General features: G+C 40.3%; 1 protein-coding gene across 1 annotated transcript in view; it reads left to right on the forward strand.

Annotated features, from left to right (window-relative positions):
* cntfr (ciliary neurotrophic factor receptor) overlaps window positions 1-13,790 on the forward strand; it is a 121,806-nt gene extending 108,016 nt beyond the window's left edge. Inside the window, exons 6-9 of the mRNA XM_070850680.1 lie at window positions 4,829-4,897; window positions 5,300-5,420; window positions 11,256-11,382; window positions 12,339-13,790. Coding sequence (XP_070706781.1) covers window positions 4,829-4,897; window positions 5,300-5,420; window positions 11,256-11,382; window position 12,339 — 318 coding nt within the window. The 3' untranslated portion in view covers window positions 12,340-13,790. The remainder of the gene's footprint in view (window positions 1-4,828; window positions 4,898-5,299; window positions 5,421-11,255; window positions 11,383-12,338) is intronic.
* The last annotated feature ends 3,121 nt before the right edge of the window (window positions 13,791-16,911 follow it).

Here is a 16,911-nt window from a genome sequence, read left to right on the forward strand (position 1 = left end):
CTGGATTCGGTGTTTCTGTGTGTGTGTGCGTTCTCAAATGGGAGGAGTGCGCGGCGGAAAAATGGGAGCTGTCAGTCAACCTAATGAGACCAACCTTCTCAGTGCGCACACACACACACACACACACACACACACAGAGCCATCGGGCCAGTGGAAGTGCCATATAATTGGGTTTCCTTTCCAGGACAACAGACATGCTCACTGGATTAGATCTGACCACCGACGCCAATTCTCTCCATGTCTCCCTCTCTCTGCTTTTCTCTCTTATGCTTTCTCTGACTGTCTCTTTTTTGCATCTTTCTGTTTCTCTGCCTGTCTATTCCTCTATTTCTATACATGTTTTTTCCTGTTTTCTTCCTACTGTTCTGCTTATCTCATTATCCTTCCCATCTCTGAGCTGTTTGTATGGTGCTTTTTCCCACAACCTATATGTCTATAAATAACAGTATACGACAACTCATACGCTAACAGATATCAGCCCTCAGATGCAAGTTGTAATTAGAATATTTCATGTCATTTTGTTCAGCTTATTGGACCCCTTGTATGACCTGCCATTGGTGGTAATCATAGGGGTCAGTTGGAGTTCCTTTGTTTCTTTGCCTTTCTGCAACATCACAGTAAACTTATATTTGTTGAAATGAAACCATATTGATTCCAGTGGGAAAGTTATTTGAGGTTGCACAACAGTAAACACAAGTACAGTATACAAAAATGATTAAAGAAGGCACAAGAAAGAGGAATATAGGAGTTAAGAGACAAAGGAGAGAGAGGGAAGGAGAGGATGGGAAAAGGGAAAAAAAAAGGATGTGTGAAAAGTAAAGGGTCACTTCTTTTTCTCACAGCTCCTCATGCAATCCCTGAGGAATGTTCACATCTCCTCTCTCTGCCCCTCGCATTGTCTGGATTTGTGGAGAGACTCTTGAGGAGTGTGTGCGTGTGTGTGTGTGTGTGTGTGTGTGTGTGCATTGTCGCACTAAGCTGTGTGTTTGAGCGAATTTCTAAGCTTCTCTTCCTTGTCTTCCCCACTTTCAGTCTTTCTTTTTTTTGAGTTTGGGTAAGTGTTGTATCTTGGCAGTGAACCAGAATATTTTGCATTAAGACTGTCTGAGATAGTTAATCACTCATCTATTTTAGTTTATTTTATAAACTGTAAAGACATAGACAGATAAAATCCATAGCTTCAAAAGGCATTTTATAGTAGTTGAGGCAGCTTTAGAGAATATATGTACAACATGACACATCTTCACAAAATGAATGCATTGAAGGATTACAGTTTGATATCTCAAATGTACCATGAGTGATCAGTATCAAGTAAAGTAAACAACTAATTATGAAATGAATAATCACACAAATAAATTGTGTAAAACATACATGAAACACTAATTTAAGAAATTATTAAAACAACTCATTATTATGAAATGTGACTTCATTCTTATTTTATTATTCCTAACATAGTTTAATAGGAGTTTGTGCTTATTCCATAGCAGCATTTTTCTCAATAGCACTTGTTTTGATGCCACTCTCACTTCCCTTTTTTTTCTTTTCAGCTTAGGCAGTTCATTCTTGCTACCAAGCTGGCTAACTAGCTGGAGGTCAAAGTGAAAAGTCAGTATTAGCAGTGTAAGATAGCTCGTGCTGGTTAGAATAACCACAGACTAGACTGTCTGTTTTGCTTTTCAGATATTCTTTCTCAGAATTATTTTGGCAAAGTCGTTGCTCTAACTAAGAGGGCTAGCTGTCTAAATTTGATAGCAGTCATTGAATCTTGAGCCAAGTAAAATGTTTATTCAACAGCTCCAGTTTTTAATGCTCCTTGAGTCTTAACAGACAGCCTCTGTGGTTCGAGGTTTTTGCTGTGAAGCTGTGGAACTTTGGTTTAAGGAGGAAGCAACAATGAATTTGCATTTTCATGCATGTTCACATAGAAAATCCAGGTGTGCTGCTTCTTGTGTTGGATCCCTGCAATGATACCAGGCCATCTTATGTTCTCTAACATCAGACATTCCTGCTCACATACGCTGTTTACAGTGAACAGATACTTGATGTTTATGCATGAGGACATTTCTTCAGAGTGAGGACAGTGAATGGTCATTACTAACTCAAAATAGGCCACTTTGTGGTTGGCGCATTGGGTAGTCTTTAATATCATCATTATTATGTTATATTTTGGGATTTGTAAGTACAGCATATATAATGCACTGAGTCAATGGAACATGATTATAGTAAGGTAAATATTTGGGTGTTAGGGGTGGCAATGTGTTAGTATGTGTGCCAGCTTTCCCATGGGTTACATTTTATGCACACTGCAAAACTCACTTATTCTTTATAGCTCCAAACAGCTTAGTTTACAATACATCAGCCATACAGACACATGTGAAACATAAACAGAGAGAGAGAGAGAAAGAGAGCAACAAGTAAATATACATCACTTCACCACCACTGCCACCCGGCACAGGCTTGGTCTTGGAGTGTGAATGATATGACAGTTTTCTTTGGCAACGATTACAAAAGCATCTCCAAAATGCACCTCTTCCTTCCGTCTATCTATCTCTCCTCTTCCCTCCCTCATTCTCAGTGCCTCCCTCCTCCCTCCCCTCCACCATCTCCCCAGTATGTGATATTAAGTGCTGCTTTCACTGTTCCCTGTTTAGCCACTTGGCATCGCAGCAACACATCCATCTATCTGGAAATGTTTATCTGCAAGCTGTTTACTCCATATACCTCTCCATATATATTCACATACGTTCGCCCACACACACGCACACACCCACCCACCCATCCACCCACACACACACACACACACACACCCACACACACACAAGCACCATTTCCAGTTGAGCCTTGCAAACACAAACAACAAAGCAACAGACATGTACTGACACATGCACAGATTTACAAGAACACAAGGAATCAAACAGATGTACGTGTATGGCTGAACTTCCACAAGGTTTCACACCGTAGACATTCGTATGCAGACACACACACATACACACACACACACTTTAGAGTCAGCAAGGAATGCTGATAGAAGCTATGGTTGGATACGCTGGTTGGACTACATATAAACAGTGGAAGATTTAGCCTCAAAGGTTGCACATGCATACAAACTACATATACTAAAGTACACCCAGACAAATGCACCAAGCACTCAACAGGAACATGTAACACACACACACACACACACACATATGCTCGGATGTCATTGTTATTGCATTCCACTAATGAAATTAAGCCTGCAAATGTAGCGCTCAGTTAGGCAGATAAAGCCTGAACTTCCTTTCAAACAGAGGGAGAGGGGGCGAGAGACAAAAAATTGGAGCAGATAGAGAGAGGCTGTGAAGATCAAGGCAAAGTTAGAAAACAGAAGGGTCAACTTTACAGAGAGGGTGAGCGATGAGAGAGAGATTACAGGAAGACAGAGGAAGCACGGACGCCGGGGATGTACGAGGGGGTTATTTGTCGGATCGACTCCAGATTTGCACATTCTGAAGAACTGAAAGGGAAACTCCGATCGGAAGCTTTGTTACAGCAAAGATTACATGGTGGTGTGAGGGGTTTTCATCAAATCACAGACGGTTCCTGGCAGCCCTGGAGATATCAAGAATATATGAACGACAAATCTGTTTTATTTTGATCAGATTAGATCAACCAACAACTAACTTGGTGGGCACAATGTGTTAATGATTCATGACCAATACAAACGATGGCCAGAGCCCACAAAAAGTCCATGAGCTGATAGTTGTCAGAAGACAACAAGACATGAGTTCATAGTAAAAAGGTCAAGTATCATTTTAAGTAAAATGATAAGATATTCCTTTATTAGTTCCACGACAGGGAAATTTTATTTGTTTACCATTTTAAGTTCTTAAAAACTTGGTGTGTGTGTGTGTGTGTGTGCCTTGTTGCACTGGTAGATGGCAACCGAAGGCAGCAGGCATGTCACTAAATAATTTCATTTGACTTCAGGAGTAGAAAAGGCTACACATTCCCTCTCCCTATTTTTCCTTCAGACACAGGCCAAAGGCAAACAAACATGCGCTCACACACACACACACACACACACACACACACACACAACACTAACCATAAATTACAGAGAAGCAGCAAATCATTCTCTCATGCATCCCCAGTGACTCAAACATTTAGTTTAGTCTCTGCTGCGCTCTGCAAATTAAAGTGTGCACAAAAGGCTTTCAAATGTTGGCATGCATTATATCGTGTTATAAAATTATGTGGCATTGATGCCAAAGCTTTCTGGTATAATCATCAATTATGCCTCTGGTATTTAGCATGTGTGTCTGAGTGTTGGTATGTGTGGAGTGGGGAGGCTGTGGAGGCATCAAGGTTCAAGTCAGCAGTATGGTGTAAAACACCACGAGGATGAAGCAGAAGATTTGACCTATGCAGAGAATAATAATGAAAGGTGTGTTGTAAATAGATGAGCGCTGAATAAAAATTGTATTCTGTATGGCTGGGCTGAATCTAGCCACCATGAAACATTAAAGGCTCAGGCTAGGATTGCTATACTGAGCACATAATTTATGGGTAGAGCCGTATGGGTAGAAGGCCAGGACTTTCAGACTGAACGTTGACTTAGAACCTCATAACTGCCTTTTTTAGCTGAGAATTTTCATAATTCATCATGTTGGTACATTTCATGCTTCTCAGACCATAGAACTCATTCAAAAATGTGTTTCTAAATGTAGTTGTTTTGTTTCCTAGTTTAAAAATAGACCTCTAGTATAAAAGAGACATAACTGTAGCTTATCTTCCATGAACTTCACCCAAGTGTGCGGCTTCCTCATCCTGTCTTCTATTGGCTGTTTAGGTGGAGCTATCGGACAGCACCTCCCACACCATCACCGATGCCTATGCTGGGAAGGAATACATCATCCAGGTAACATCGCCTGTCTTTCCATTTTTACCCAGTTGATCACTGCAGACCAAATGCAATCCATATTGAATTCTGTATTATTATTTAACAGTAGTTAATATACAATAAATATGGCAATAGCCTTTTGATTTCAGAATAGCTCACCAAAATATTTCTCCTGGGAGGGGTAAATGGTGGCTGGATTTTAAACTTATTAGATGGACATACGACCTGTCTTTACCACTGATGAATTGTGTCCAGAATTTATTTTAATTTAGGGAAAGGAGCCTTCTGTTCCCACAATAATAACTGTATGTAAAGCAACATGATAAATAAGACCATAAATGGACAGACATCATATATGAATAAATAAATATCCATGCTTCTAATTTACTTACTACTTTCTACTGTCATTCTGGTCAACAGGTGGCTGCCAAGGACACAGAGATTGGAACATGGAGTGACTGGAGTGTTGCTGTCCATGCCACACCCTGGATTGAAGACCCTCTGCCGATTACTTCCACAACTGAAGTGGAACTTTCTACCGGTAGGTTACTGCCTCAGTTAAAGCCCGTAGCTATTATTGTCCCCTAGGTCCCACACACTGTTCTTCTGTAGAGCTTTCTGATATTTAGGTTTTGTAATGCATATAGGATATCGACTTTTAAACAAGCACTCTCATTCAGTCAAAATGTGAATTTAAAAAAGTCTGACCGAACTGATAATGAAGATTCCACTGTATAATGATATCTATCTTAAATAATCTGTTTAAATACATAAAAGACCACAAACAATGGAGACATTGAGATAAAAAGGAAAAAGTGTTGTGTTCTGAACTAAATGCTAACATGATGATGCTAAGCAAGTATAGTACATCTTTGCTATGTTTTGCATGTTAGCATTCAGGCATTCACATAATAGCACTGAAGGCAAAGTAAAGCTGAGGCTGATGGCAATCTCATTATTTTTGTAGATATTTGGTCATCATCCAAAGTGTTTACCTGATGATGGTACCAGATAGAACGTCAGAGGATCACCAAAGTGGTTACAATCCATCCGGGGGGGGTGTTAATTCTTACCGGTCCAGTGATTGTTGAGACATTTAATTCTGGACCGACAGACAGACAGCTGACCAAAACTGCCAGCATTCAGTGTCACAATGCTAATGTGGCTAAAAGGTTCAAGTTCTAGAAATAAAAATAAAAGAGAGGCTAAATCCAAATAAGTATGGAAAAATCATTGTGATGATAATATAGCGTGTTTTTAACATTATTCGTTATGCCCACGGCTGTCACGCAGTAAATTTCCTGAACCAGTTAGGTATGAAATTAAGTTTGGTTAATAACTTTCTTTATCATTAAATTGATTACACTATAAGCGTTTGATAGCCTTGAACTTTTATCACAGTTTAAGCTATAAGATCCAACAGCCCCCAGACAAATCAACACACATCGACCTGAGCGCCTCAGGGAAAAACAGCTTTTTAAAAATGCTCACGTCTCTGCTACAACCTCAGAGCGGCTCATTTACAGTACAACACTACTGCACTTTGTCGTTTTTGTATGCTTGTATTATAAATCATATAATTATGATTTAACAGTAAATTAATTATAGATTACTGTACTTTTCTGTGTCACCTGAGAGACACGTGCATGAATGTACTGGAATGCACACAAGGACAAAAAGTATGTCTGGGAATTATCTAGTCAGCAACCCTTCAGCATGTGGCACAGATCAAGGATGCCTCGCTTGTCAAAGAGAAATCTCTTAACGCGCTGAAGATCCCTGAACAATAAGACTTCCATTCCAGGTCTGAGCGCTCTTCTGTACATGTCCGACCACGCTGGAATAGCAAAGCACAAATGTTACATGTTGAAAAAGTGAAAAACATGGACATGTTTTAAAGTGTATCTGTATCAAAGGTCACATACAGGCTGGCCAAACCCTCTGATTGTGAAGGTCGTTGTGCTTTATTCACACACGCTGATCAGGGCTTAAAAAACTACTTCCACCTCCTCTGTATGTTTTTGTGACACTATATATTTATAATCTCCTAATAGCAGGTCTCTGTCAAAGTGTAAAATGTGTGTGTACGTATGGTTAGTGATAATAACAGTCCACACCTATATAGCATTCCTTCCTGTTATCACTGGAAATCCTGAATCCAAACTTACACCATTGTATGTCAAAATATTGATAAAGTCACTTTGGTAAGCTGTTTATTCATCAACTGTGCAACATGAATTTTACATAAAGCAGGTGAATATGGACAAAGGCGGGAAGAACTATCCAAAAATGAACCTAATTTTCTAAGAAAAAATGTCTACCTGTCTGTCTCTCTCATCCACTGAAAGATTTTAACTGTTTTAAAGTGCAACAGTGACTCCTGTTGGTCAGCAGCAGCACAGCACACTGATCATCACACAGTCAACAGTGAACGAGCTCCTGGAAAGACACAAACACATGCTAACCGGCACACACAGAACACACAGCCTGTTCTAACAGTACCTCACACACAAACATATACACAGTGCCACACACACATGCACAACATGTACTGTACCTCCCTCTGGTAGCATGCAGTATACACACACACACATACAAACAAACTCTGACTCGGTGCACAGTGTATTATTCTTGTTCTCAGGGAAAGAACAGGAGGTTATTGGGATTCTCCTCATGCCTCTTCTCGATCCAGCTGCGGCTTCCCTTCCCTCTCTCGTTGTCCTGTTCTCTCTTTCTTTCTCTCTCTTCCTTTAACCTCTCGGTCTCTCTTGCTCCTCCTCAGTCATCATTTTCTTTTCCATTTCCTCTCACCTCTCTCTCTATTGATCAGTCACTCTTTGTTTTACTCCTACCTATCGTCACCCCACCTTTTAAACTGGTCTCACTCTGGCCCTCTGCCACTTTCTTTACATATGGTACTTGCTGGATAAGTGGTTGCATCTGTGTGGTGGCATTATGCAGACCCAATTACTTATCAGTTAATAATAAATTAATATCACTAAAGTGACTTCAGGGTTGGCTGTTGGCCTTTACAATTAAGGCATTTGAGAACGAAGAAACAACGGATACTTCCTTCACATTTTTCATTTGTGCATGAGAAATATTGGAGGAAACTTTGTTAGAAAAAAAAAAAAAAAGTTAGTATGTTTAGCTGAGGTGGAAGAGTTGGCATACTGAAAAGGAACTGGACACTGATGGCTGTAGACAAAAGAATCATGTCATGCAAACAGCTTGAAACAGCTCCAGAAAGTAATAGAATAAATACTACAAATACAACCCCATTCTGTCGTCAGAACAGCTGACAAAAACACCAAAAGGACAAGTGTATTCATCCAAAAACAAATGCCATCTCATGTTGAAAGCAGCCATGAAGTACCAAGATGTATGAGAGCTGATGGTGGTTAATTAATTATTCAAATATGTGATGTCTTGAATGAAGGAAGTTGATGAAAATACTTCAAAAATCTATCACATAATTATTCAGTTGGCATTCGCCATCAGGGACGTACGCAAAGCAGAATCCCATCAGCAGGGAAACTAGGAAAATATCTGATTTCCTGTCCACAACCGGACCAATAAACAACAAAGTTCAGCCAACTTCTTTTCAGCTGACCAGCTTGTTAACATCTCCACACTGACCAATATTGCCTGGCTGCTCAGCCGAATAGGAAATGAACAGACTTCCTGTGACTTATTGATTGTGTAGCTCACAGTCTAAACACACGGTTACACTTTCTCCATTTCCTCTGTCTTTCTCCCGTGTTGCCTCCTCCACATTTCCTGTTCTTTCTTTTATTTATTTATTTCTTTTCTTTTTCTCTGTTCATGTACCAGCAGTAGTAGGCCGCCCGTGCTTCATGGAGATGAACTGAAATAGTTCTGTGTCTGTTCTGTTTCCTCGCATCGACAACCTCATTTCACACCAGTGTGGTGACAGACAGACGACATTTAGAAATCCCACCCTCAGTGATTGGACATTCGCCTAGCGACCACATTCCAGGAAGTAAAAAGCAGATCAGCTGAGGCTTTAAAAAGTTGCAGCCATCCTTAGTGTTGCAACCATCTCAGATATATGTTTCTGCCTCGCCCACTCGGTGAGACAGAAACTGGACACTGTCTAGCACCAAACAGGCAACACTAGATATCACCTCTAATATCCTTCATGTCCACAACTATTTATAAATGCTTAGTGTCTGTTTCAAGACATGGCAAAGAATAAGTGTGTGTGTTTATATGCATCCAAATGCTTAATAAGCAAACACCACCAGAGCTAAATGTTGCTGAGGTACTTTAAGGTCCTGCTGCATGCTGGCTCATCGGAAAACTACTTGCTTATTATGTCATTAAGGTGGCATGGAGTATTAAAATATGAGGCATTATTTCCAGCTTTTAGGGATCTTGCAATAAAGTTTCATTAATTTTCTCCATAATGTTAGGTGACTGACGCTGGAGCACTTGGATTAAAGTCACAGGTACAAGCTTGTGTGCATAAAAAACAAGGACTGTAAAGTAAAGTAAGACTAATGTGGATTTTGTTAGAAAACACTCAATCATTTAAAGATGCAGTCTGCAAGTGGAAGCTGAACTTAAGCTCTTTAAATATCTGAAAAACGAATCCACCAGTTTAAGTCAGCTCACTTTTAAATTCTGCGTCCATTTTGGATCAGTTTGTGGCTCTGGGTTTTGTTTTTTCCAATCACAAACCATTTTCTGTTTTCTACAGCTCTGACTGGCTCCGCCATAGCAAACATCAATTGAGGCTCATGGGTATTGAAGTATTCACCATACCAAACTAGCTTATGAAAACCATGTTTCTCAGAAGAGAGGTTGAAATAGATAAAATGATTGTTCATAAATAAGATAAACATACAGTATTGTTTGTTATCCTGAGACTGAGGACGTTATTAAAAGAAAACTTTGAGTTCCAGTTTCTCTTCCTCTGGTCTATTTGTTACTATTGCTATCGTTCTAATTTTCTCCCTCACTCCTCTGCCTGCCTGTTCCGCTCCTTCTCTCCTCCGTCACCTCCATCACCTATTTATCTTCCCTGTCACTGTTTTTCAGTCCTTTCTCCTCGTCACATTATTGTCTTGTCTCGTTGTATTTATCTGTCCCCAACTAGCTTGTTAGATCAACGTACACCCCATAACTGTCTCTCCTCATCACCATCACATTATTTCTGCATAATTTTTGTTTTCTCCACCACTCCAAAGTAAAATGTTTTGCTGCAGGCAGGAAGTATTGCACTGAGCTGCTGATCATGTTAAATGTGTCCTAGTTCTCTCTCACTCTCTCTGGCTATTTCACACCTGGCTGCTTCCTTCTAATATCTCCCCACTCCCAACGCAGTGCTACACTACAGTCATTAATTGGAAGGAGAGGGAAATCATATTCTCTCCAGTAAAAAAAAACCGCTGTGGGTTCTAGACTGAGCTGCAAACAGTGTGCATGAGTTAATATCTACTGTTCTGCCTGCAGCTGTAGCAATAGCCTCGTTTTATAAAGCAAACTGTGATATTTTCATTTGTCATGCAATGTAAAACGAAACTGAAGCCCTAAACACATCTCATTTTCAGCATATTCATGTTTGCTACAAGCTTTATAGTATCAGCCCCACACACTTGAGCATATTCACATTTATGAGAGTATCACTGAAGGCAAATTAAGCTGAAGGAGTACGGCCTAACAAATCAATCAAATGTATTGATTTATTGTTCTGGGGTTTTAGTTCAAAACTGGTGGCATAAATGTTTTTTGCTTTCAAATTTCAAGTCATGTAACATCTTCAGGGACTCAAGTCAAGTGCAGCCAAGAGCAAAAATTAGTCTCAAGTCCTCAATTTTGTGACCTAAATAGGACTCGAGTTGGTCTACAGATCTGCTTATGTGCTGTATAATCAAAACCTGTGTATTGGTGTGTGTATTGGTCCATCTCTTATCAACTGTGTACTTTAACTGCTGCAGTGCACAATACAATGCACCCTGTTTTTTTTGCTTTGTTTTTTTTTCCTTTATCTACCTCCCTCTCTATTTGCTGCCGTCTTAACCTCGGGGCTTTTCCTTCGTCCTCGTCTCTCTTATTTCCGTCTCCATATTTTATCTATCCTTTTTGCTCCGTCTCCATCCTTCTCTCTCGCCCCACGCCTTCGGTATGAATGAGAATTCTTTGTCCACTTCACTTCATAACTGCCTTGACAAGTCTCATATTGATTGTGCTTGCTGATTAGAATTGATTTCACTCTGCACTGTATTTTCCTTTCTGTTTGGTTCTTCCTGGTGTGATGAGCACTTTTCAGCGTCCATTCATCACAGCGATGAATGGATGCTGAAAAGTGCGCTCAGTAAGGCTTATTATGTTTTCCGATTGTTTTTTCCAGAGACCAAGACCTCCCCTATACCGTCCTCCAACGCACCACAAAAGGCTGAACCTCCAGTGGGAAGAGCTGCCAGGCTCCTCACATTTTTCTCCCCTTTGCTGTTAGGAATGCTGCTGCTGTTCATGTGGTGAGTGAACACACACACAAACACGCAAGCATACACACATACACACACACCTCTAGTAATGAGTGTACAACCCGTCATTTTTGCATCGATTATGAACTCAGTCATTTGGGCACATATTGGCAAGTCGATGCACGTCTCTTGATGTCAAGAGAATGTTTAATAGAACAAGAGCAACAACGATTGCGTGAGTTTGTTTTACGACCCAGCAGGGGGTCTTTCTTCATATTTTTCTGCAGAACCCCTACAGGGATTGAGGTAAAATCCAATCCAAAGCTGTCCCATTTCATTAATTTTACAGGTTTCACACTATAAATCACGTTGTAATAGTATGTGTCCTGCCAAAGATGTAGACGTTGAACAATGAATGCTCAATAGCTGAATATTATGCATCACAGCAAAGCTGTGAAAACAGGACATGGTGTTTGTACTATTTGATCACAAGAGAAGCACTGACAAACAGCATCCCAATAATAACATTTCACCCAAATCATATTAAAACGTGGCTGCATCTCCAGTTGAGCTGCTGCTCATTTTTACCACTTGAGGATGAACTGCGCCAGGTTTAGTTGGATGATTATGTTAAAAACGCATCCATCCAAACAGACCATTCTCCCTCCACTACACTCAGACCAACCGGGAATCTCTGTGTACGCTCCATTCCTTAACATACCATGTAAGTGTGAACGATATAAAAGGCAGATAGCACTGCACGAAAGTACACTTTTGGGGTTTTTGTACTTTATTCTAAGTGTTCTAAGAGGCAGTTCAAACTAGCTCCACTTCAACTGACTACAGCAGTAAAATGCTGCTCGCACATGGATGCATCAGTATTTGCAATAACATATTAGACCAGTCAAAGGGTCCATTTTACTGCAGCTCACAAGTAAAGAGACTAAAACAAGATGGACAAACTGTCGCTTCAGATGCCTTATTTGTGCTTCTGTCTCTTTCTCCAGATGTAAATGTCTTACTGATGAGGGCAGTAGGAGGAAGAAGAGGAGGAGGCTGGTCTTTTTTCTATTTTGCACATGTTTCAAGGATACAGTGCATTGATCATTTCCGTCCATCACACAGTTACTCACCGAGATTACTTAGACATGAAATCAGACGATAATAATGCGATTCAGCATTTTTGATTAATGGTGACAAAGAAATTCTTCAGAAGAACTTTTGAAAGCGGCACCAACCACCATCAACAACGGCAGCAGCAGCAGCAGCATCAACAGGAGCAGCAACGATCACAGCAGCAGTAATATCAGCATAAACAGTCTTATGTTACCACCTGGTGGCTTCGATGGGCCACAGCAGACTTTGTTTGGCAGACAACAGTTTGGTTTGGGAATCTCCTCTTCAAGGCAACAAAATCAACTCCTATGATGACAAAAAAAAATCTCCTCATAACCTTTTTGTTCTTGTTTTATTGATCAATTAGCCTTTTATTCACTTTCCTCTGAAATTGCGACACTGTACAGACAAACACACACATATTGGGAGCATTTGTGTGTGTTTGTGTGTACGGCTGCGTTACAGTCCCCATACAGCTAAATCATCATGCCAAAGACTCAACTCCACTCCCAACAAAATGGTTCCCAAACACTTCACTGAGCTTCCTGAAGCCTGCCTTCGTCATGCGTGTGTTTGATGCCAACTCAAGCAGCATGCGAATGAAACTTGGGACGAATCTGAGGAACCCTGCAGCTCCTGTTTGTGTAAACCTACTATTTAACAAAGAGGCCACAAAAACACCCAGTCAGACTCTGAATCTGTCAACTCCGGCGGCTGAATCAAACAGACGGAGCGAGTCGTTTTTCGATATGAGGACTAACACTTTGAAGAATTCAGTAACGGTAGTCTGACTTATTTAGACAATTAGCTTTACACTCTGCTTTCAGCGACTGGCAAAGAGGACCTGGATTGTAGAAAATGAAAAAAAATAAAATCAAGTGGATTTGAGACTGAACAGTTCTTTGCCCACCCATTTGTTTTGGTTCGACTTTGTATTGACGACGTTGGTTATTGAAACATTGATACGAGCTATGTTGGTTTTCCATTCTGCTCTGTGCTGTAAAATACAATAACACAAAACAGTTTGCTTTCTGACGCCTTTAAAAACATAAATAAATGTCTTTTTGCAGTTTACATTTCAATAGCCAATTTCACCAGTCAATATTATGTTATTCAAAGGAATATTGATGTGTTTTATTGTATTTTTTTATTTTATGACAAATAATAAAAACACACGTATAGAATTTTAGTTTTTTTTTGGTTTTTTTCAGACATTCATAATGGCTTAATTCTCCTTGATCCTATTTTGTAAACTATGATATGTAACTTTAACATTGAACAAAAAGTTTATTATTTAATAATAATAATAATGTATGTATTAGCAGTAGAATGTCGTAACCTGTACCTGGGGTCTTTTTTATAGATGTATATACAATGACAGGTTTCAACCATTAAATGTGACCATTTCACAATGAATGATGACACGCTGGCCTCATACTCATTTTGCCTTTCAGTCTGATACTCTGAGAACACAACATTCCTGCCGCTCTGACCAGGTCATCCACATGACTTCCCACTAGAAAAGCAAAATGGAGGTGAGGTCCTGATGTAATAACAGGGGTGACACATTTTTCATTTCCTGCCCATTTTCTGCCATAAACAAACACTGCTTCATTTCAACTTCTCCAAATCAGTGACAGTGACTTTGCTTCATGGTGGGAGAGGTATATTCACAGATGAGATACGTCAGCATTGTATGTGATTAGGCTGATTATATCTTTATCCCTTGTGTATGTGAACACAGAGAATTTGTGTCCATTCTTTGATTTCATTACATCTCAACAATTTGGTGTGAACTATGTGACATTTGTCCTGTTGTACACAGATGCTGACAGACAAACTGACACTGATTTGTCCAAATTCAAAAGGAAGAGTAAAAGTCAGTTTTCCACTCCATGAAAAACTCAATCAAAGTAATCATAATTCATCCTCTGGGAAACATGAATGTCTGTCCCAAAGTTCACAGCAACCCCTCCAGCAGTTTATGAGATATTTGAGTCTGTCCCAAAGTGGTGAACTGACATTAGCATCTATAGAGTTAAGTCAGTTTAGAGTCCCTCTAAAGTCAAAAGGTTATCTTTCCTGTTGCTCCCATTAACAACAACTGTGCCACTATCTCCTCACCAGTCTGTACAGAAAGAGCTGCTCCAGAGATTCTTCATCTGAAAAAGACCATCTTCGATCAAACCAAAGTCAGTCATGGTCACTTAGAATAAAAGGAGAATGTGAAAGCAGCATGATGTTTCATGTTTGTCGCCCAAGATGTGTGTATCTCGTGGAAATGAAATGATCTTTCCCTGACCTTAAAGGATTATTTTGCTTTACTATGACATGGATCATATTTTTTAGCTTTGGCCACAAATGTAATCGCAGAGATCTGGAAACACTGTGACATGGCCACAAGTGTGACGGGGCCAGAAACATCTGAATACCTGCAAATAAACCCAATATTAACATTCAGCCAGATTGATCCAACAAGGAAATATGAACACAGAAGATATGGTTGATCAAAATTCCCTGTTGACCTTAAGCTCTTCCTCTCCTCTATAATCTGTCTCACCGTCTCTCTCGCCTCTCACAAGCTTTCTTTCTTTCAATATTCTGACAAGTTCTGGCAGGCCGATGTGGAGACCGAGGACAAATCAATACACCATCTAACAGCTGTCAGCTGGGGTTCTGTGTGTGTGTGTGTGTGTGTGTGTGCGCGCAGACAAGAGTGTATCTGCTGCCGTGGGTATTGCATTCATTACTCTTTCTTTCCGTCCTACCCTTCCTTTCTTTTTTAAACAGGGGTGTCAATGAGAACCCAATTAATATTTACAATGGCAGGGCATGAAGTGAACAAGGACGTAAAGAGACGACACCACAAGAATGGTGAAGCCTTATGTTGTCCTTGTTGTTCTTGAAAATCATGCTTAATTGCTCATATAGTTCGTATAGTTAATAAGTAATTAACTGCTTCAGCTGAAATTTCAACCACATTTTAATTTAATGGCAGTTGGCATGTCCAGGCTCTCTTTGTCTGCATTCAGGATGTGAGCCAGGTTTCAAGTGTGTGTGTGTGTGTGTGTGTGTGTGTGTGTGTGTGTGGATACGCCATCCATAGCCTGTCAGTTCCAACAGCCTTGCTCTGCTCTAATGACCAGCTTGACCTTTCACTGATAACTGGATGAATGACACCACCTCTCCTTCTCTCTCTCTTCTGCCTCGGCTTCTGGCTCTCACCTCTTTAAACAGTCGACTCGCTGCCTCTGTGTCTTTGTTCCGTTACATCCTGTGTTTTACAATTTCTGTCTCTTTCTAAGGCTCACACACTATGTCAGCTTCCTCTTTGCGCTACAGTACCATCCTGTTGCTTTGTCTGGGCATTATTTCACTAGTTTATTTTCCACAGTTATGAGGCCACGTATACATTAAATACATCAAAACATGCACAGTAATGAGGAAGCTTTACTCTGTTTGAATTTCAACATGCAGTGAACGTTTTTCAATATCTTTAAAACTCTGTAACTGCTTTAAAATCTTGTTGATTGATTTCACATTTTTGGTGAAAGGAAAAAAAAAACAACCTTCTGCATTTGTCCACTGGAGGGCAGCAGAGGCGACCGCACTGTTCTCTGTCTATGGTGCTGAAACAGTCAAATACAATCTCTATCTCTGTGCCTCTCTCCACGGTGCTGAATAGTTAAACCACATTCTATCCTACCATCATCCCACCAGTCCCCCACCATCATTGACAAACTAGTTCCTATTGTCCTGCCCTTTCTTTACATGCAGAAGGGATGGGCGATGCAGAATATCAGTATGTCACATAGCAGTAGCACCCACTTGTTAGTCGCCAGTTAAGTGTTTAGGTATACGAACAAACCCAGAGTGGCAGAGCGTCTCCTCTTTCAGTCGGGCCTGATATTTGTTGAGTAAAAAGAACAAAAGAGACTGCTCACTTAATGGCACTTGTTTTACATCACAAAAATGTGACTTGAAAGGACAGGTAATGGAAAAAAAGGAGGAACATCAGCGGGGGTGTTATAATGAGCTTGGAACTCATGCTTGGCCAGATGGTTGGAATCCTAATGATGTTTTCCTCTCATATCAGCTAGTCACATAATTGTTCTACCGATTTCTTGTCGGCCTTAAACATACCAGAACACACTCGTCGCCATGAAATCAGGGGTCACGTTGCCACTCGCCCCAATTACTGTGCAAACATTGTTGTCCAAGATGCCTATCGGACTGCGGACTGTAGCCTCATTCTCTACATCGTGGTGATTCTCATGACTGCATTTCTGTGATCAGATGAATCTTGACAAGATTTAGACCATTCAATAACTCAAACTCAAGCCAACTGCTAAAACTGCACTTTGTCACTTTGTGTCTGAGCCATTCTGCATCTGAAAAACCTCGGCTGTCTCCAACCCCCCCCCTCAAAGACTCACACAGCTCACGATGATACTGAACAACATG

Source organism: Pempheris klunzingeri, chromosome 19 (genome assembly GCF_042242105.1).
Source record: "Pempheris klunzingeri isolate RE-2024b chromosome 19, fPemKlu1.hap1, whole genome shotgun sequence".
Lineage (NCBI taxonomy): Eukaryota > Metazoa > Chordata > Actinopteri > Acropomatiformes > Pempheridae > Pempheris > Pempheris klunzingeri.